Source organism: Chiloscyllium plagiosum, chromosome 17 (genome assembly GCF_004010195.1).
Source record: "Chiloscyllium plagiosum isolate BGI_BamShark_2017 chromosome 17, ASM401019v2, whole genome shotgun sequence".
Taxonomy (NCBI): domain Eukaryota; kingdom Metazoa; phylum Chordata; class Chondrichthyes; order Orectolobiformes; family Hemiscylliidae; genus Chiloscyllium; species Chiloscyllium plagiosum.
Genome location: NC_057726.1, coordinates 68151193 through 68173447, shown reverse-complemented (window position 1 = coordinate 68173447; position 22255 = coordinate 68151193). Strand labels below are relative to the sequence as shown.

General features: G+C 40.7%; 1 protein-coding gene across 2 annotated transcripts in view; it reads right to left on the bottom strand.

Annotated features, from left to right (window-relative positions):
• The window catches only part of hydin (HYDIN axonemal central pair apparatus protein), a 915145-nt gene that overhangs the window by 282660 nt on the left and 610230 nt on the right, over positions 1–22255 (bottom strand). For both annotated transcript variants that reach the window (XM_043707374.1, XM_043707375.1), the window contains 4 exons: positions 20403–20577; positions 15925–16110; positions 13998–14162; positions 11320–11490 (listed from right to left, as the gene is read on the bottom strand). In XM_043707374.1, coding sequence (XP_043563309.1) covers positions 11320–11490; positions 13998–14162; positions 15925–16110; positions 20403–20577 — 697 coding nt within the window. The remainder of the gene's footprint in view (positions 1–11319; positions 11491–13997; positions 14163–15924; positions 16111–20402; positions 20578–22255) is intronic.

Genomic DNA, 22255 nt, shown 5'->3' with positions numbered 1-22255 from the left:
AAAGCATACCATACTACAAAGGTGAGTGAAAGAATGGAAGATAGAAAACTTTATTTTAAAAATCAGAAAAGAATTACTCAAAATATCGTAAAAAGAGCAAAGGTAACCAAAACTCAGGTATCCCTTTCACAGACAAATGTTACACATTTTCAATTTTCCAGTACATTCTGGGACTGCCATCGAGTGATATACACAGGTACTTATAAGCTCTCAGTTCAGAACAGCATTGTCCCTCTCTTAAAGGTCCAGTACACGTCTTCAACTTCATAACACTTCCCCACTTAAGAACAAAAAGAACCATCATAATGAAAAGATTTTTTTTTGTTCTAAGTCCCATTACGATGAAATACATAGGTCATTATTCTAAGCTATACTTTACATATTAATTTCTGCAGATGTATATATCATCGAGATCTGTCCAATCTTATCTACACATTCTTTAAATTCACAATAACACATCTGCTATCACATTTTTACTAACCGCAACATAAACAATTTGTAAAAGTCTGTAACATAAGATTCCAATGAAATAGTCTCATATTTTTGTCTTTAAATCTTTCCAAGAATGTCAGAGGACTGTGGTCCGTGTTCACCACATAAACATTAAAATGTTGTAAGGCCAGTAGCAAACTCAATACTTCATTTTCAATGGTAGAATGTTTTCTCTGGTGGGTGTTGAGTAAATTTGAAAAGTAACCAATTGGCTGTTCAATTCACCATCATCTTCCTGTAGTAGTCCAGCTCTAATTCCTACATCGCTAGCATCGATTGCAACTTTGAAGGGTTTCAAATGTTTTGGTGTAGCCAGAACTGGTTTGGCGGTTAATACTGCTTTTAAATTCTCAAATGTCTCCTGGCATTGTTCTGTCCACTTAAATTTTGTGTTCTTCTTTAGTAAATCTGTTAGCGGTGCCACTACACAGCCAGAGACCCGGGTTCAATTCCCGCCTCAGGCAACTGTCTGTGTGGAGTTTGCACATTCGCCCAGTGTCTGCGCAGGATTTCTCTGGGTGCTCCGGTTTCCTCCCATGGTCCAAAAATGTGCAGGTTAGGTGAATTGGCCACGCTAAATTGCCCGTAGTGTAAGGTGAAGGGGTAAATGTAGGGGAATGGGTCTGGGTGGGTTGCTCTTCGGAGGGTCAGTGTGGACTTGTTGGGCCGAAGGGCCTGTTTCCACACTGTAAGTAACCTAATCTAATCTAAAGAAATTTCTAGTAGAATCCGCTTAGTCCCAAAAATGGAAGTATCTCTTTCTTTGAGGATGGCTGTGGAAATTCCTCAATTGCTTTCAGCTTCACGTTTCTTGGGGTTAACCTTCCATGACCGGTGTTATGCTTCAAGAACGTCACGTCTGCCTTCACGAATTCTAATTTCTTTAAGTTTATTACCAGTTTTATTTCTTGTAATCATTCGAAGAGTGCTGCCAACTGTACCGTGTGATCCTTCCATGACTCGGTAAAGATCACTACATCATGCACAATTTGTTAATCCGTCCACAACTCTGTACATGAGTCTTTGGAATGTGGCTGGTGCATCCTTTAATCCAAAAGGCATCGCTTTGAATTGATATAGCACATTTGGGGTTTCAAACGCAGAATCTATTTTGCTATCTCTAATAAGTTACCTACCAATAACCACATGGTAAGTCCAACTTAGTAATGTAAGTGGCTTGTCCAATTTTCTCCATACAATCCTCCAATCTAGTCTTTTTCCTATCTGGCATCTATACCAGATAATTTACCTGACTCAACTTCTTCTTAGTGGGCGGCACGGTGGTTAGCACTGCTGCCTCACAGCGCCTGAGAGACCCGGGTTCAATTCCCGCCTCAGGCGACTGACTGTGTGGAGTTTGCACGTTCTCCCCGTGTCTGCGTGAGTTTCCTCCAGGTGCTCCGGTTTCCTCCCACAGTCCAAAGATGTGCAGGTCAGGTGAATTGGCCATGCTAAATTGCCCGTAGTGTTAGGTAAGGGGTAAATGTAGGGGTATGGGTGGGTTTCGCTTCGGCGGGTAGGTGTGGACTTGTTGGGCCGAAGGGCCTGTTTCCACACTGTAATGTAATGTAATCTGTAATGTAATCTAATCTAATCTTGGTATTGGGTATGAGTCTGATTTTGTTAGTGTTGATTTACTGATAGTCCACACAAAATCGTTGAGTCCCGTCAGGTTGATTCGTTAACACGATCGATGAATTCTAATCACTCTGACTCGGTTCAATGATATCTTCATCGAGCATCGCATCTACTTCTTTCTCGACCTGTGTCGCTTTGAGAGGATTAAGCCTGTAGGGGCATTGTTTTATCGGATCAGCATTCTCTACTTCCACCTCATGCACAATAGTATTAGTCCTCACTATCTTATTCCTGCATATGTCCTCACACTGCTGCAACAAACCTTTCAACTCGGTTCTTTGCTCCTGAGAGAGATCACTAACCTATCCCATTCCTCAAGGACTTTCTCATTATTTAATATATTTTGAGGTACACCAAACTGCACAACATCTGGATTTGATTCCTCACTCTGCGGTAACTAACACCTGTTCTCCAGTTCCCTGAGTCTATTTCACAGGGAACTGGAGTTTTCAACATATTCACATGACACACCCAATATAGTCTTTTTCCCATCTGGCATCTATACCGGATAATTTACCTGACTCAACTTCTTCTTAATTTGATAGGGTCCACTAAACCTGGCTTTGAAGGGACCTCCTACAATTGGTAACAGTACTAATATGTCATCCCCATGAGAAATCGTTCGAATTCTAGAGTTTTTATTTGCCACCTTCTTTATTCTATGCTGTGACATCTTCAGGTGCTGTTTAGCTAACTCACCTACCTGTTTAAATCTCTCCCTCACCTCAGACAGATAATCCAAGTGTGAGATCTCCGACTTCGATCCTGTCAATTTTTCTTTAATTAATTTCAAAAGTCCTCTCACTGCATGTCCGAATATTATCTCAAAGGGAGTAAATGGAATAGATTCATTTGGGGCATCTCTAATGGCAAACAATACAAATAAGATACCTTTATCCCAGTCATTCAGGTAATCCTGACAGAATGCTCTTAACATGGCTTCAGAGTCTGATGCCACCTTTCCAAAGGTCTCTGGAACTCAGGGTGGTATGTACTTGATTAAAGTGCTGTATGCCTAAGCTATCCATGACTTCCTTTAACAGTCTAGCAGCAAAATTAGAGCCTTGGTCTGACTAAATCTCTCTGGGTAGCCCATACCAGGTAAAGAAAGCTACCAATTCCTCCACCACCCTTTTTGCCTGAATACTCTGTATTGGAATTGCCTCAATAAGTCTGGTAGACACATCTGTTATGGTTAGCAAATACTGGTTCCCACTTTTAGTTTTTGGGAGGGGATCTACACAATCAATCATAACCCACATGAAAGGTTCTTTGAATGCAGGAATTGGCAATAAAGGTGTGGGTTTTATTATTGCCTGTGGCTAACCTACCATTTGGCATGTATGATATGCATGGCAAAATTTAATCATATCTTTATGCAATCCAAGCCTATTGAAGTGTTTTGTACCTGACCCTGAGACTTCCTCACACCTAGATGATCACCTACTGGTAATTCATACGCTACCCGTAACACTTCCTGTCTGTATGCTATCGGCAACACAATCTGGTGCACTTCCGCTCATTTTCCCTCTGCAATAACCTGCCATGGTCTCCATGTTCGTCTTAGGATTCTATCTTTAAGATAATAACCCTCAGGAATAGATGCTCATTCCTTTCTCGTCATTCTGTTGTAAGTCCATTAGTTTTTCAGGGCTAAACACTTCTGCCTGACCCTCTACCTGTTCAGCTTTTCCAGTACCATTACATTAAGCAGCGTGTCAGCTAACTGAACCTCAACTCCTTCATCTTTCTCTTTAATTTTTGTTGCTTGCTGTGACTTATGATACGACTTGATTAAAGTGCTGTATGCCTAAGCTATCCATGATCTTGTTACGACATGGCCTGGAAAAAGTCCAGGGTTTATATCTTTTAACTCCTCAGTTCCCTGGTTTTTCTTTGGCTTCTCCACAACAAGGGGTGTTACTCCCACTTTGGATCCTGCTAAATCGTTTTCAAGAACAGACTGTATTCCTCGAACTGACACTGTCAATCACTCCCACTGTTCATTCCAATCACCTGATGAAGGACAATCACCTGATGAAGGAGCGTCGCTCCGAAAGCTAGCGTGCTTCCAATTAAACCTGTTGGACTATAACCTGGGGTTGTGTGATTTTTAACTTTGTTAATTCCAACGTCTTGATTTAGCTCTCCAACTCGATCCTACACAGGGGAATGCTAAACTTCTGACCATCTATTCCACAAATTACCACTCTCTCGGATAGTATGTCAGAAAAAGTGCAAATACATTCATCCCTTACTATTAGGGACTGATTAGATCCCGTATCTCTCAAAATCATAACTTTTTTCCTTTCTCCCCCTGTTCTTTCAGAGTAAACTTTACTCACAGAGGTGAAGCCTTGGTAGAACCCCTGCCTAGGCTTGCACACTCCTGCAGCTCCTTGACTTTTCTTGGTGTTTCCTTCACTATTTTCACTAATCCCACTGGCTTAGCCTCTTTCACTACGTCTTTTCCCACAGTGCCATTCTTCAATGACCAGCATTGTGATCTTATGTGTTCCACCTTCAGGCAATGAAAACACTTTTTCATAGTGCCTTTCGTAAACCACCGGCACTGTAATTTTGTGTGTCCCACTTCAGTATAGAGAAAACACCTGCGGCCTTTCACCTCCTTTTCACCCTCTTGGGCTTCTTTTTTTCATCTGTGGTAGACCATTCTAGTATGATCTACACTTTGCTTTGTAGTGAAGGATTTCCTCTTCTCCCAGTTTCTAACCTTCACAGAATGAAATTCCTGCCAGAAACTAAATTTCACTTTACGCATCAGTGTATATTTATCTGCCGTCTCTGCTGCTCCTCTCCCTTCTTGGACTTTCTGTTCATCTATATGAACTCTTACCATCTCTGGAAGTGAGTTTTTAAACTTATCCAGGAGAATAATCTCTCTTAGAGTCTCAACAATCTTATCTATATTTAAGGCCCACACCCATTTATCAAAATTACTATGCTTAATTCTTTCAAACTCAACAAAGGCCAGACCTGGTTTCCTCTTTATGTTTCTGAACCGCTGTCTGTATGCTTCTGGTACTGATTCATAGGCACTCAATACAGCCTGTTTGACATCTGCATAATCTCTTGACCCCTCATCTGACAATGCTGCAAACACCTCACTAGCTCTGTCGACCAGCTTAGTCCGAACTAGCATTACCCACAAGTTCCCTGGCCACACCATCTGCCCAGCCAATTTTTCAAATGAAATAAAGAAGGCTTTGGCATTTTTTCATCAAAATATAGCAATATTTTAATATATCTGTGTAAATAACTACCTTCTCGCTTCATCTCCATCCTGTTAACTTGACTTTCCTGATTAATCCACAATTTTTGAAGTTCAAATTCTCTCTTTCTTTCTTTTTGCTCAGCTAAGAACCTTGTCTCCCTTTTCTATTCCTCTCTCATGGCTCTTTTTTCCCTTTTCTTCATCTTCTAACTCCAATTGCCTCATTTACAACTTAGGTTTTTCTAACTCTACTTCACTTATCTGTTTCTCTGACATACCTAAGCGCTTGACCAACTCCATGACAATTTCAGCTTTTCGTTCATCCCTGGCTAAACCCAATTCTAACCTATTTGCTTGGATATCCCACCGTTCCAGAGGTGTATAATAACATCCCTGATCGGTTTTACTGGAAAATACAGATGGTACTATTTACAGAAGACACAAAAATAGTTGGGAAGTAAATTGCAAATTGCAAATCTCTTTGCTAATTCTAAAAATATGGCCTTCTTCTGTCTTTCTAAACTTTCTTGGTGAATTTGGGAAGTACCTTTAAACCCCAGAGCCTCTTTGGCAATCTTAAGAGCCATTTCCACCACTTTTAATTTAACCGACCACAAGTAACTGAAATAAAACAAATCTTCTCAAGTACGTTTAATTTAAACTTCTAGGTCACTAATCGGCAATTGTTTAAATCTGCTGGGATGTTTTATACACCAAATCTGTTCAAGTCTGCCCAAACCTCAGACTGGACTTATCGAAACCTGTCCAAATCTATCCAAATCTCGAACCCAAGATCCCAAACAGTTATGACACGGAAGTGAACCCCTCTGCTAATTAAACCGAACACCCAGAAAAGTTTACCTTGCCTCACTTCCACTATTTAAAGAAAATAACATCAATTCATTTTGTAACTCTTAAAGTGGATATTAAATAACAAGTATTCACAACTCTAAGCCCCCCCTTTCTCTTAATTGCTTACTATCTGCCTCCAACTCTATAACAATATATTGTTACAATATGAAACATACATCAACTTAATTTCAAAACCACACAACCACTGCCTTCTTCTGTCTTCCCTCTTCCAGCTGAGAATCTCCCTGGGTTGTTGTCTTTCTTTTTACTGCAAGTATCTTTCATATGGAAAGTTACCTTTCATAGAGTGTTTCCTAATTTCTTGGAGAGCAAGGTGTTAGCTCTCCATGTGTTTCTGTCTCGATGGCAGTTGCTCTCTCCCCAATTTTCAAAATGTTCGCATTTTTATACACCTAACATTGGATTATCTCATTGATTCAATGTTAGCAAGACAATAAATTCAAACTCAATTGAGTTTTAGTCTTGGAGCATAATTTAAACTGATGAGTTAAATTCAAATTATTGTCAAAACAGCAACCAGAACTCAGATATCCCTTTCACAGCCAAATGTTACATATTTTCAATTTTCCACTACACCCTGGGACTGCCAACTGGTCATATACACAGGTGCTTGTAAGCTTTCAGTTCAGAACAACATTCTCTCTCTCTTAAAGGTTCAGTACACACCTTCAACCTCATAACACAAGCAAGATGGGAAACGGGGATCCTGAAAATGTAGCAGCTGGATTCAGGGAAGGTATTTGATATGGTACCACGGAAAAGGTTAGAACATGAGATAAGATCAATGGGGTTAGTACTTTATTAACTTGAATAGAGGATTGGCTAACTAACAGAAAGCAGACAGTTGACATTAATGGGGCTTTTTCTGATTGGCAAGTTGTTACTAGGAGGTCTATGAGCCCCAACTATTTACAATCTATATTAATGACTTGGAAGTCCCACTTCTCCACAGGTGTGTAATAACATCCCTGAACAGTTTTATTAGAAAATATAGAAGCTAGTGGACCACCCACTTGACTCACCACCCACTTGACAATCAATAAAAGAAAACTACAAACAATTCAATGGAACACCTATGGGATCACCAATATCAGGGCTCATAGTGGAAGCAGTAACGCAGAGACTTGAACAAGCTGCCCTCCCATTTACCCAACCCAAACTTTGGGTCCGCTACGTGGACAAATTAGAGAAAACTTTCAACATCATCAACAAAATCCTGCAAGTAGGCATATAATTCACAAAAGAGGAGGAGAACGACAACAGAGTCCCATTCCTGGACGTGACAGCTGAACGTACAATTAACGGAGAGCTTTAAACCAGCATCTACAGAAAAACAACAAACACAGACCAAATACTTAACTTCAGGAATAATCCCCACACCCAAAAATGGAGCCGCATCAGGACATTATTTCAATGACCTACATCACACTGCAGCATCCAAGAACTACAACAAGCAGAAGAAAAATATCTATACAATGTTTTCTGGAAAAATGGGCACCCAATAACACAGTCCACCGATTCCTCAGAAACAAACCCAAACAAGCAGACACAAGGCAACCAAAAATTATAGCCACATTACCTTACGTCAAAGACATATCAGAAATGACTTCCAGACTACTCAGACCCCTTGGCATCATGGTAGCCCACAAACCCACCAACATACTTAAACCATGACTAATGAAACAAAGGATCCATTAGATACTACCAGCAAAACTAACATCATTTACAAGATACCATGCAAGAACTGTGAAAAACACTACATCAGACAAACTAGCAGGAAACTTGCCACCAAGGTACACGAACATCAACTAGCCACCAAAAGACATGACCTGCTATCACTAGTTTCCATACATACAGATAAAGAAGGACACCACTTTGATTAGACAACACACACATCCAAGGACAGGCAAAACAAAGACACGCATGAGAATTCTTACGGGCATGGCATTCTAACCAGAACTCCATCAATAAACACATCGACTTAGATCCTATCTACTTTCCCTTGGAAAAGAGAACCAGAAATGACATCACCGACCAGAGAGGCAGGACATACCACCAGCGCTTCACCGGAGACTCTCACTGATGATGTTACCTAGTATGGTGATGAAACGATTGAAAACAAATCTTCCAGCTCAGTGAGATAACATACATACTTATCATCAACCTGAGCTACAAATCTTCTCAAAAATTGCTAATAGAAGGTACTGTTTACAGAAGAAATTAAAATAGTTGGGAAAGCAAATTGCAAAGAAGAAATAAGAAATTTATAAACTGATATGGATGGGTTAAGTGAAGGGGTCAAAATATGGCAGATGAAGTTTAACATGGATATATGTGAGGCTATCCATTTTGGTTGGAAAAACAGAAAGATAACTTATTATCGAAATAGGAAGAAGCCTCAGAATGCTTCAGTGCAGAGTGAGCTGTGTGTCCTAATGAATTAATCTCAGAAAATCAGTATGCAGGTAATAAGGAAGAAAAATTGAATTTTGGCATTCATTGCTAAATGAAAAGTGTATAAAAATAGGGAAGTATTGCTGCAACTGTGTAAAATATTAATGAGACCACATCTGGAGTATTGTGTAGAATTTTGGTCCCCTCACTTCAGGAGGGATATGATTTCAGTGGAGGCAGTCAGAAGTGATCTACTAGATTGATTCGAGAGATGAAGGGTTTGTTAGAGATGAAGGGTTTGTCTTATAAAGAAAGATTGAGCAGTGTAGACCTATACTCTCTGGAATTTAGAAGAGTGAAAGGAGATCTAATTGAGGTATACAAGATGCTAAACAGGATTGACACAGTAGATGTAAGAAGGATTAAATTGAATTGAACTGAATTAGGTTTATTGCCACATGTACTCAAATTTAGTATAGGGAGAAGTTTACAATTTGCCACTTACAGTGTCATCTTAGACACAAAGGCATCCAGAATCTTATGTACAAAGCAGAAAAATAAGGAAAACAAAGCTTAAAAAGTTAAACATTACAGTCTTCCTTACTAAAAGGAGGATTTAAAAAAGAAACACAATTAATAGTTCAATACCACAGTCCATAAGGCAGCTTGAGCAATCTGAATCAAGAGGTTACACCTTTTGGATAAAGGGTAGCACATTCAAAACAGAGATCAGGAGAAACTACCTCTCTCAGAGAGTCATGAATTATAGAATTTACTGCCCCAGAACATGACGGATGCTGGGACATGGAGTAAATTTAAGGAAGAGATGGATTTTCCCTTAGTAATAGTTTGAATGGTTATGGACAGTGGGAAGAAAGTGGAGTTGAGGGCGAGATGAAATCACCATGATTGTATCAAATATCAGATCGGACTCGAGGAGCTAAATTGCCAACTCCTGCTCCCAGTTTTTATGTCCTTACATGAATAACTGGTAGCCAGTGACTCTGCACCAGTGCATTCCCTATTCTAAGGCCAATTCCTTAAGTACTCTGGGAAGTAGATTACTGTGAATCCAACAACACGCTCAAATTCAGGTCAAATGAATTTATTGACCTCTAATCCCATCAATTTCCTTGATACCATTTATCTACTAATACTGATTTCCTTTAGTTCCTCCCTCTCATTAGATCCTGTGTTCCACAACATTTTGGATGTTATTTGTGTCCTCCTTTACAAACACAGAATCAAAATTGTATTTAACTGGATTGCCATCTTTGTTCCCCATTAAAATTTCCCCACTTTCTAATTGTTAGCGACGAATAATTGTTTGAGACTATAGGACCATAAGAAGTAGAAAACTAGACCTCGAGCCTGCTCCATCAATAGGATCTTGGCTAATCCAACATTCCTCACGTCCAGTTTTTGCATTTTCTCCATAACCCTGACTCCCCGACAGATCACAAATCTTTCTCTCTCTAACTTAAATATATACAAGAACTTTGCCCCCACAGCTCTCTGTGGCAAAGAGTGCCAAAGACTCACAGCTCTGAGAGAAGAAATTCTTCTTCATCTCAGTCTTAAATTGGTGTCCCCTTATTCTGAGACTATGCCTTTGGGTCCAAGACTGTCCCATATGGGGGAACACCCTCACAGCAATTACTCTATTAAGCCCCTGAAGAATCATGTTCATTTCAATGAGATGACCTCTCATTCTTCTAAACTCGAGTGAGTAGAGTCCCGTATTCACTTTTCTTTCTCTTAACATACCTACAGAAGCTTTTACAATCAGTTTGAATGTTCCCCACTTTCATACTTGAATCTCTGCCATGTGTTCAATCCCTTTGTCCTCATTTGTTGAAACCTAAACTTCTCCCAATCTTCAGATCCGTTGCTTTTACTGGACAAATTATGTGTTCCTTGTACCTAATACTATCCCAAATTTCTCTTAAGCCGTGGCCAGCCGTACTTTTGTTGTTAGACAGGAATGAACGATTGTTGCAGTTCCCCTATGCACTCTTTAAATGTTTGCCATTGTCTATTTATCATCTTTTCTTTAAGTAACATTCTGCAATTTATCACAACCGGCTCACAGTTGTACCATTGAAGTTTCCTTTATTTAGATTCAGGACCCGAGTTTCAGAAACAATTATATCTCTCTTGACCTGAGTGAAGATTTCTATGATATTGGAATTCTTTCATGAGAAGCAAAAGTTGCACGAACTGACAGTGAAGATTAATTGAATCAAATGAGGAAAACCTATTCAGTATTTGGGCGGCGTGGTGGCTCAGTGGTTTGCACTGTTGCTTCACAGTGCCAGGTTCGATTCCAGCCTTGGGGGACAGTCTTGTGTGGAGTTTGCATATTCTCCTTAAGATTGTGTCAGCTTTTTCTGGGTCCTCCAGTTTCCTCTCACAGTCCAAAGATGTGCAGGCTGGGTGGATTAGCTATGGAAAAGACAAGTATTGGGCCATGGGTCTGGGTGGGATGCACTTTGGAGGGTCAGTGGAGAGGTGATGGGCCAGATGGCCTGCTTCCATACTCTAGGGATTTTATGATTTGTGTGGGACTAATAATGGAAGTATGGGAAAATGGAGATCATGTGATGAGTGGTCCAGAATTGGCATCTGTGGACCCAGGTTTTTGACCATGTTTAACTAAAATGATATTATTATCAAACTTATGTTACCTTCTTCAGCATCCCTCAGCATCTGATCCAGAGCAGCTTTTGTACACAATTCACGAGCTCGTGTAGCTGCAGCTGTGGTACCACTTGAAACCGCTTCCCGTAAAACAGAATCTATAACCAAACAGGCTGCTCCATAATATTTTGCAAGAAAGACAGCAGTGTTTGTCTTTCCTGTAACAAAACAAAACATACGATATGATTTTAAAAGACAAGCATGAGTCTTTATTGAATTAATATCTTCAAATTATCTATGCACGATTTCGTTCCTCGATGGCTCAATAGGTAGAGGCACTGAACCAGATGCACCAACCACTGCCCAACCAACCTCCTTTCACTGTTCAGTCACACAAAGGGAGCCACCATTATGGTTGTAGCATATCTAGGTTGATTCGGAGATGCTGGTGTTGGACTGGGGTGTACAAAGTTAAAAATCACACAACAGCAGGTTATAGTCCAACAGGTTTAATTGGAAGCACACTAGCTTTCGGAGCGACGCTCCTTCAATCACCTGATGAAGGAGCGTCGCTCCGAAAGCTAGTGTGCTTCCAATTAAACCTGTTGGACTATAACCTGTTGTTGTGTGATTTTTAACTATCTATGTTGAGGAGGAGAAAGTTTAGTCAAAGGTCCTGCTTTTGATCTCTCTCCAATGTATCCAGCTATAAATGTGAGTATGGTAAATATTGGGTGAACTGAGGATTAGAGCCAGTTGTAGACCTTTATAATTGAGAAGCTTGCAATTTTTAAACATTTTTTCATGGATTGTGGGTGTCATTGCTTAATGCCATCCATCATTGCCTCAGAGAAAATTGTGCTGAATGACCTCCTTGAACAGCTACAGATAATATGCAGGTACACTCACAATGCTGTTCGGAAGGGATGTCTCATGTCTCACAAACTTGACTGAGTTTTTTGAAGAGGTGACCAAGAAGACAGATGAAGGCAGAGAAGACATTATCTACATGGCCTCGACAAGGTTCTGCATGGTAGACTGGTTAGTAAGGTTAGATCACATGGGATTTAAGGGCAGCTAGCCAATTGGATACAAAATTGGCGTGATGGTAGGAAACACTGGGTGGTGGTAGGCGTTTGCTGTTCAGACCAGAGGCCTGTTACCAGCTGTGTTCCATAGGGATCAGTGCTGAGTCCACTGTTATTCATCATGTCTACAAACAATTTGGTTGAGAATATAGGAGGCATGGTTAGTAAGTTTGCAGATGACTGCAAAATTGGTAGGATAGCAGACAGTGAAGGAGATTATCTAAGTTATAGTGGGACCTTGATCAATTGGGCCAGTGGGTTGAGGAATGGCAGATGGAGTTTAATTTAGATAAATGCGAGGTGCTACATTTCGGGAAGACAAACCAAGGCAGGGCTTTCAAAATTAATAGAAGGGCCCTGGGAAGTGTTGTTGAACAGAGAGACCTAGGGGTGCAGGTATACAGTTCCTTGAAAGTGGCATCACAGGTAGACACATTGGTGAGGAAGACATTTGGCATGCTTGCCATCTTTGGTCAGGGCATTGAGTACAGGAGTTGGGACGTCATGTTACAGCTGTACAAGAAATTGGCAAGGCCACATTTAGAATACTGCGTACAATTCTGGTCACCCGACAATAGGAATTATGTTTTTAAATTGGAAGAAGTGCAAAAAAGATTTACAAAAATGGTATTGAGACTGAAGGGTTTGAGTTAGAAGGAAAGGCTGGATGATTAGATTACCCACAGTATGAAAACAGGCCATTTGGACCAACAGGTCCACCACGACCCTCCGAACAGCAACCCACCCAGACCCATTCCCCCACTCTATATTTACCCCTGACTAATGCACCTAACACTATGCGCAATTTAACATGACCAATTCATCTGATCTGCACATCTTTGGATTGTGGGAGGAAACTGGAGCACCAGGACAAAACCCATACAGACACAGGGAGAATATGCACACTCCACACAGACAGTTGCCTGAGGCTGGAATCGAACACGTGCTAACCACTGAGCCATTGAGCCAGTGTGCCACCCCAAAGGAGAGGCTGGGATTTGTTTCCTGGAACGTAAGAGGCTGAAAGGTGATCTTATAGAGGTTTGCAAAATCATGAGGTGTATGGACAAGGTGAATAGCAAAGGCCTTTTCTGCAGAATAGGAGAGGGCATAGTTTTAAGGTGAGAGGGGAAAGATTTAAAAGAGACCTGAAGGACAACTTTTCTCACAGAGGTTGGTGTGTATATGGAACGGTCTGCCAGAGAAAGTAGTACAGGTGAGGACAAATACAATATTTGAAAGACATTTCGATAACTTTGTGATTAGAGGGGTATGGACAAAATGCAGGCAAATGTGACTGGTTCAGTTTAGGAAAACTGGAGTCAAATACTGACTACCAGAAGAATGTGCAAATTGTAATAATACTTGTTTTAAGCGTTTAATATTCTTTTGCCATTTTACATAGTGGTGCAGATTAAATGCCAAAAGATTGTAATGTGAACAAATATTAGAAAATGTACTTATGGAGCTGGAAATATGAAATGGATGGGAAAGGAAGAGGATCCTATAATACACCCATAAGCAGAACAAAAAGGATTTGGATGGAATTACTGATAATTTATAGATTATGTCTAGTTTGAGTTGTTAATTTAATAATGTGCTGTGGACTGTGGGCTCATGATGGAATTTACTTGTACCTGCGGCAGGAGCTCCATGTACTATGATGGCAATGCCTCTGCGGTTTCGAGCAGCACATCCCTCAGGGGACAAGTCAAGTCCGAGGTACCTGCCAATGGCCATGGATACAGGGGTAACTTCCAGTTCTCCAACGCCCACATTGATAAAAGCATCTGTTTTCTCTGCTGCACCGAACACACAAATATTTCAAGTAAATCTCCTTTTTCACAAAATAACTTCCTTAGCTTCTTTAATCTTACACATAAAACTTTAATCAGGAGTGCAGGCATAGACTTTTCAAAACAATACAATCATAGAGGCCGACAGCACAGGAAAAGGTTTTTTGGCCCATTGAGTCTGTGTCGGTCAAAAACAACCACCAGTTATCCTAATCCCAATCTTGCCACTTACCAGAGCACTTCCTATTTCCATTAGTTCCCCAATCAAAATTGTTATCCCTTTCCCCACTCTTCCCTACTTCTCTTGATTCAGTCAGAGCACATTCCAACTAGACCAACAAGAATTCAATTTGAACACACCCATAGCGAGATAAAGATCAATTACTTCCTTGCTCCTTCGTCCCAGTTGAACCAGCAATCAGGAATTGTCAGGTGCCCAAAATCACATTCGACACTGTCTCCTTAAGAAAATGGTCCACCTCACTACTGCATAACTGCTCACATGTGTAAAACACAACCAGAGATTCTTCCTTACATCACTTCATTGTTCAGAGGAGGCCCTCAGTAAAAGCACAAACTATAAACTTTGTTTAAAAACACTAAAGGTAAATCAACAATATGATTAACTGTATTCGTCATGCCAAGTCAGAAATAATGTACTGTGAGAACGGACGTACTGGCACTGGAAGCATGCAGACTGGGTTGATTCCGGGGTGGAGGGGGTTGGCTGATGAGGACAGACTGAGTAGACTGGGATTATATTCATTGGAATTCAGAAGAATGAGAGGGGGGATCTTATAGAAACATATAAAATTATGAAGGGAATCAATAAGAAAGAAGGAGAGAGGATGTTTCCACTGGCAGATGAAACTAGGACAAGAGGGCATGGCCTCAAGATTAGAAGAAGCAGGTTTAGGGCTGAATTGAAAAAGAACATCTTCACCCAGATGGCTGTAAATCTATGGAAATCCTTGTCCAGGGAAGTAGTTGAGACTACTTCAGTAAATGTTTTAAAGCAAAGATACATTTTTTTTTGAACAATAAAGGAATTAAGGGATATGGCGATAGCGCGGCTAAGTCGATCCGAGTCCATGAAGAGATCAGCCATATCTTATTGAGTGGCGGAGCAGGCTCAAAGGGCCAGACGGCCTACTCCTGCTGCCAGTTCCTATGTAAGTGGATGTGCTGAAGTGTGTCTTATATACATTAGTATCAATTTTAAAGGTTGGATTTCAAAATAGTGGCCAATACGCATGATTAGTTTTATGAGGGACACTGTTTAAAAAAAAGCAAGGTCAAACAATCCTTCTGGAACAGTAACCTGATTCAGTATGTGACAGCAGGTGACTGCAAACTCCGAGTGTTAATAAAAATAAGATACTGATTCTGTGAGTGTATTCAGTTCAAAATATTAAAAATTGATTTTACATAAGAAAATCTGCAGATTAAATATTTTTTAGACAATTTAAAGGACATCTAATGGTCAGATACAGGCACAGTTTTGCTCTTAGAAAGGAATTTTTCAAAGTAATTCAGGAAATAACTTGCCTCAGCAGAATTGCAGATTGTATAGTTTCTATACCATGAAACTGTGGTTAGAAAACTGAGTACTTAACTGTATTCTATGTAATTTGGAGATACCAGTGTTGGACTGAGGTGTACAAAGTGAAAAATCAGACAACACCAGGTTATAGTCCAACGGGTTTAACTCCAGTTAAACCTATTACACTATAACCTGTTGTTGTATTCTACCTAATTGGTTTTGTACCTTTAGCCTCTAATGCTTTTTCAGTTACTTGGTTTTCAGGCTCCTTTTTGTCCTCTGATGTTGGGCTTATTGTTGGTCTTGAAGAGGCCTCACTTTCACTGACGAGCGCGGCTATCTCTGGAGGTACCAACCGATCCTGCTTTTCCATCTGATCAGACAGCTCCTCCACTTCATTCTCTTTCTGATCTAGAGGGAAATCAGTCAGATTTCATGTTGAGTTCATAACCAAAATGAAACAGTTACAGATTTTAATAATATTTTTCAAGTGACCTGAAATCAGCCAGAAAGTTTTAGTTTGAGATTTATAGCTATTATTTAATGATTGTGTGGATAGAATTAGGTGTCAGGCTGCCATTTCTCTCATGGAAATGTTCAGTAGTAATAAAAGCAGCATTGTGTACTTCAGGAGTGGTAGAGTCAATTAGTTGTATTGTGTCAATTTAGGAATCATAGAACGTAACGGCGCTGTACTGGCCCTTCAGCCCTCGTTGTTGTGCCAACCTGTGAAACCAACCTGAAGACCATCTAAGCCACACTATTCCATTGTTATACATATGTTTGTCCAATGACCATTTAAATGCCCTTAAACCTGTTGAGTCTACTACTGTTGCAGACAGGGCATTCCACACCCCTGACTAATGAACCTACCTCTGACATCTGTCCTATATCTTCACTCCTCAATCTAAAGCTATGTCCTCTCATGCTAGCCATCCCCCACCATCTGAGGTGAAAGGCTCTCACTGTCCATCCTATTTAATCCTCTAATCATCTTGTATGTCTCTATTAAGTCACCTGTTAATTTTCTTCTAATGAAACAGCCTCAAATTCCTCAGCCTTTCCTCACAAGACCTTCCCTCCACACCAGGCAACATCCTGGTAAATCGCCTTTGTACCTTTTTCAATACGTGGATAGTGGATTAAATACACATCCTTTCTATAATGCAGTGACCAGAACTGTACACCATACTCCAAGTGCGGCCGCACCAGAGTTTTGTACAGCTGCAACATGACCTCATGACTCCAAAACGCAATCCCTCTACCAATAAAATCTAACACACTATACAGCTTCTGAAGAAGCCTACCAATCTGGTTGGCAACTTCCAGGGATCTACACACATAGACACAGCGATCTCTCTGCTCATCCACACTATCAAGAATCTTACCGTTAGCCCAGTATTCTTTATTCCTGTTACTCCTTCCAAAGTGAATCACCTCATAATTTTTCACCTCTCTGCCCAGTTCTGCAGCTTATCTATGTCCCTCTGTAGCCCGCAATATCCTTTGTCACTATCCACAACTCCACCTACCTTAGTGTCGTCCACAAATTTACTAACTTATCCTTCTACACCCTCATCCAGGTCATTTATAAAAATGACAAACAGCAGTGGACCCAAAACAGATCTTTGCAGTACACCACTAGTAACTGAACTCCAGGATGCATATTTCCCATCAACCACCATCCTCTGTCTTCTTTCAGCTAGCCAATTTCTGATCCAAACTGCTAATCACCTGAAGCCTCTGTATTTTCTGCAGTAGCCTACCGTGGGGGAACCTTATCAAATGCTTTACTGAAATCCATATACACCACATCAACTGTTTTACCCTCATCTACCTGTTTGGTCACCTTCTCAAGGAACTCAATAAGGTTTGTGAGGCACGACCTACCTTCACAAAACCAAGTGGACTACTATTAATCAAATTATTCCTTTCCAGATGATAATAATATTTTCACACTTTCCAGAATTGCTAACACCTCCTCCTTATGAACCACAATCCCATCGAGTCTACGAAAAATAATCATTCAGCGCTTCCTCTATCTCCTCAGAATCCACGCACAACTTCCGACTACTGTCCTTGACTGGCCCAAATCTTACTCTAGTCCTTCTTGTATTCCTGACATACCAATAGAAAGCTTCAGGGTTTTCCTTGATCCTACCTGCCAAAGACTTCTTATGTCTCCTCCTGGCTCTTCTTAGCTCTCTCTTTATGTCCTTCCTGGCTAATTTGTAACTTTCAAAAACCCTAGCTGAGCCTTCATGCCTCATCTTAACATAATCTTCCTTCTTCCTCTTGACAAGGGATTCAACTTCTTTCATAAACCATGGTACCCTCGCTTGACCACTTCCTCCCTGCTGCACAGGTATATACTTATCAAGGACCCACAGTAGTTGTTCCTTGAACAAACTCCACACTTCAGTTGTGCCCATCCCCTGCAGTTTCTTTCCCCATCCTATGAATCATAAATCTTGCCTAATCACCTCATAATTGCCTTTCCCCCAGCTATAACTCTTGCCCTGCAATATATACCAATTCCTTTCCACTGCTGAAGTAAACGTAGCTTTTCCAGTCAATATTGGAAAGTTAAAGGCTGCCATAACAACTACCCTGTTATTTTCACTCTTATGCAGAATCATCTTTGCTGTCCTTCCCTTTACATCTTTGGAACTATTCAGAGGCCAATAGAAAACTCCCAATAGGGTGCCCTCACCTTTCCGGTTTCTAACCTCAGCCCATGCTACCTCAGTAGGTGAGTCCTCATCAAACATCTTTTCTGCCACTATAATACTGTACTTGCCACACCTCCCCCTCTCTTACTACCTTTCTTGATCTTACTGAAACATCTAAACCCCGGAAGCTGCAACAACCATTCCTGTTGCTGCTGTATCCATGTCTCCGAAATGGCCACAACATCGAAGTCCCAGGTACCAACCATGCTGGAAGTTCACCCGCCTTTTTCAGGATGCTCCTGGCGTTGAAGTAGATACAGTTCAAACCACCTTCTTGCTTGCCGGTACACTCTTACGACCTTGAAATCTTATTCATAACTTCATTACTCTCAACCTCCTGTACAGTGGAGCTACAATTCAGGTTCTCATCCCCCTGCTGAATTAGTTTAAGCCCTCCTGAAGAGCATTAGCAAATATCCCCCCCAGGTTATTGGTACCCATCTGGATCAGGTGTAGACCATTACGTTTGTAGAGGTCACACCTACCGCAGAATAAGCCCCAATTATCCAAGTGTCTGAATCCTCCCTCCTCTCCCATCCCTGTAACCACGTGTTCAACTGCTCGCTCTATTTCTCATCTCGCCAGCACGTGGCATGGATAACAAACTAGAGATAACAACTCTGTTTGTTCTAGCTCTAAGGTGGTCATGGTTTCTATCTCAGTTCATAGTGTTGATCCCTGAATGTAGTCCCTGAAGGGAGTGTTGTATCATCTGATCAGTAGTTAAAACAGAGGCTTCTTCTGCCCTTAAGTGAGCAAAAAAGATTAACTGCCTCTTTACATCATTGTTACCTATTTTACCATGTTGGGCATAAATTGTTTGCCATGTTATCTTCATTATAACATTGCAACAGAAGCTTCACTGGTTGTAAAGCACTTTAGACATCATACATTGAGTGCTTTATAATGGTGCTTTACTGGGCAAAGAAAGAAAGGATAGGAAATGCTGGCACTGCCTGGACAGGAAAAAAAATACTGGGATATATTAAACGGCAGTTTTATTGAAGATCTTCATCTTTCACAGGAAGTGGATTAGGGTTAGGGCAGAATTATTTCAATGTTGCAGTTGCTGATAAATCATGGTGAGCTTTAAAATTGATTTATACCTTGCTGAAGTTACATATCATGTGAATGAACTTGTACTGGGGTATGGTGACTGGGATGGCAACGGTACCACAAGCTGAAGTCAGGTACCACTGCAGCCCTCTGAAAGAGCTGAATTGGGGATGACCATGGTGCCATATAACAAATGAAGAAACATAAAAAAAAGTGAGGATAAAGTTAGTGGTGCAGGTTTGACAGGAGAATGCAGGCCTAACTTTGAGTGTTCACTTTTTATTCAGGTTGTAGTGGTTGAAGATAAAAACACATACTCTACGTCGGGAAACATTAGTTTTGGAGGGGTGCAGGAGGATGGTACCACTAGCCACACAAGGGCATCTGTGGTTACATCTTTGGGAAATAGAAGCAGTTTAGGTACTATGGTGTTCAGCTGCGGTTTGGGGATAGGGGCGAAAGATCACTCACTTTACAAGTGCAAGGACAGAATAGACCAGAGAAATAGGATGCGTTTCTGAACTTCAGTCTACACCCACAGAACTATCAGGAGCAGGGCTGAAATCTTGCCCACTCTAGTTCTGGAATAAGAGTAATGGCACTAATCAACTCTGTAATCAGACAACATTTTGCACTGAGCTGGATAAGATCCTTAGACATATGATTGTAAATTTGATCAATGAACTTGATTTTAAGGAGACATAGAAAGGGGTGAAAAATAAAATGAAGTTTCAGAATTGACTAGCGGGTTTATTACGCATGGTTACATTAAAATTATGAGAAAACGTACATTATATAAACCTGCAAAGTATGGATCAAGTAATATCAGTCACAGTAACTTCTAAGCTATAGTTGTACTTGGACAGAAAATGACTGGAAATTGTTTCAGTGTGCAATTTACTTCTGAGCACATACCATTTTCACCTTCAGTGACTTCCATGGCTCTATTCTTGGCTTGCTCCTGTTCTTCTCGGATTAGGCTTTGCTCTTTGTAGTAATCCAATAATTCAAATGGAAGTTTCTCGCCTGGTTGTCTTGGCGGCAGCAACAACATGTTATCTGGGCCATAGCCCTTCATCATCCTCAGAACCTTTCAGGTAAAAGTGAAGCAAAGGGTTCAGCATTAAGGAGGTTTCAATTTTTTTTTTTTAAAGTGTGCTCTTTTAACAAAACATTTTAACCAACAGGCAGTAGCATATAGCTTAGATCAGAGTGGTGCTGGAAAAGCACAGCAGGTCAGGCAGCATCCGAGAAGCAGGAAAATCGACATTTCGGGCAAAACGTCGATTTTACTGCTCCTCGGATGCTGCCTGACCTGCTGTGCTTTTCCAGCACCACTCTGATCTAAACTCTGGTTTCCAGCATCAGCAGTCCTCACTTTTGCCTAGTATAGCTGTTTTAATGAATTATACCACAGAATACTGGAGTATCTGTACTCCCTGAACTGGCAGTTTCTTATCTCAGTCCTGCCTGCATTCAGACACAACACATATAAATTTAGGTATTTTAACTCTAATATTGCTTCTATTTCATTTAAAACACTCTCCCCTTATCCAGCAGCTTTCCCTGAGTACAGTAAATGCATATCACATTCTAAATGTCAATATGGAGATTTGATGGAACCTATTCCCAGACCTCCCTCAACACTGCTCTAACTTTTCTACTCAAAGATGTTCAGCACAACTTGCTGTTGATTCCATTCTGAGTAGCCTCCCTTCCCTTCCTCTCCATGGCTAACATGGTTAATCCATGTCTATTGCTGTATGTCATTGTATCATGCAATATTGCAGGGAAGCTTGGGTAATGGTAATGATAAAGAAAAGTTCCAAGCAGCAAAATCCTTTGACCCCTTGGAACAGCCCACAAACCCCTCAAGGACCAAATATATAGTCAAAGACTGATGGCTAATGACAATAACATTGACATTATTCATTGTAAAGCCCTAAAAATGTTTTAGTTTAAAAATTCGAAATTGTATCCATTCATATTAAATGAAATGCCAGGTCAACACAGAGCAGAGTTCAGACATGAGCTCGGTTGATTTTAACTCTGGAGAAAGTGAGAACTGCAGTTGGTGGAGATCAGAGTCGAGAGTGTGGTGCTGGAAAAGCACAGCAAGTCAAGCAACATTCAAGGAGCAGGAGAATCAACGTTTCGGGCAAAAGCCCTTCATCAGGAATTAGGCTTGTAGGCCATGAGATAAATGGCACCAGCCCCTCAGCTCACAGACTCATTCCTGGTTAAGGGCTTTTGCCCAAAATGTCAATTCTCCTGCTCCTTGGATGTCGCCTAACCTGCTGTGCTATTCCAGCGCCACACTCTCGTTTATATTTAATCTGCCTTTCTTAGCTAACTACCTTGTCAATGTAAAGCCACATCAGAACTTTGGCCACAGTGCACATTCACCACATCCTTCGGACTTGTTTGTACATACCACCCAGCAAAACCTTTAAGCTTTCCATAGTCATTGAGATCTTTCTGGGATTAGCTCCATATTTAGTGGAGATAACCAAATAAGTCCTAGAGCAGCAACATCGTGAGCTTTGAGCTGCCAGCTACTACCTGCTGCACCATCCACAGTGCCAAACCTACATCCAAAACCTCAACCTGAGCTACAAATCTTCTCAAAACTTGTTAACCTTGATTTTCTTTTGACCTCCAAGTATGTCTGTAACAAAAATATAGCTTCCACTCATCTGTAATCACCTTCTCAACCTGCTTTCAAACACACCTCCAAAGTTAATGACTTCCTATCTAAAATCCTTGAA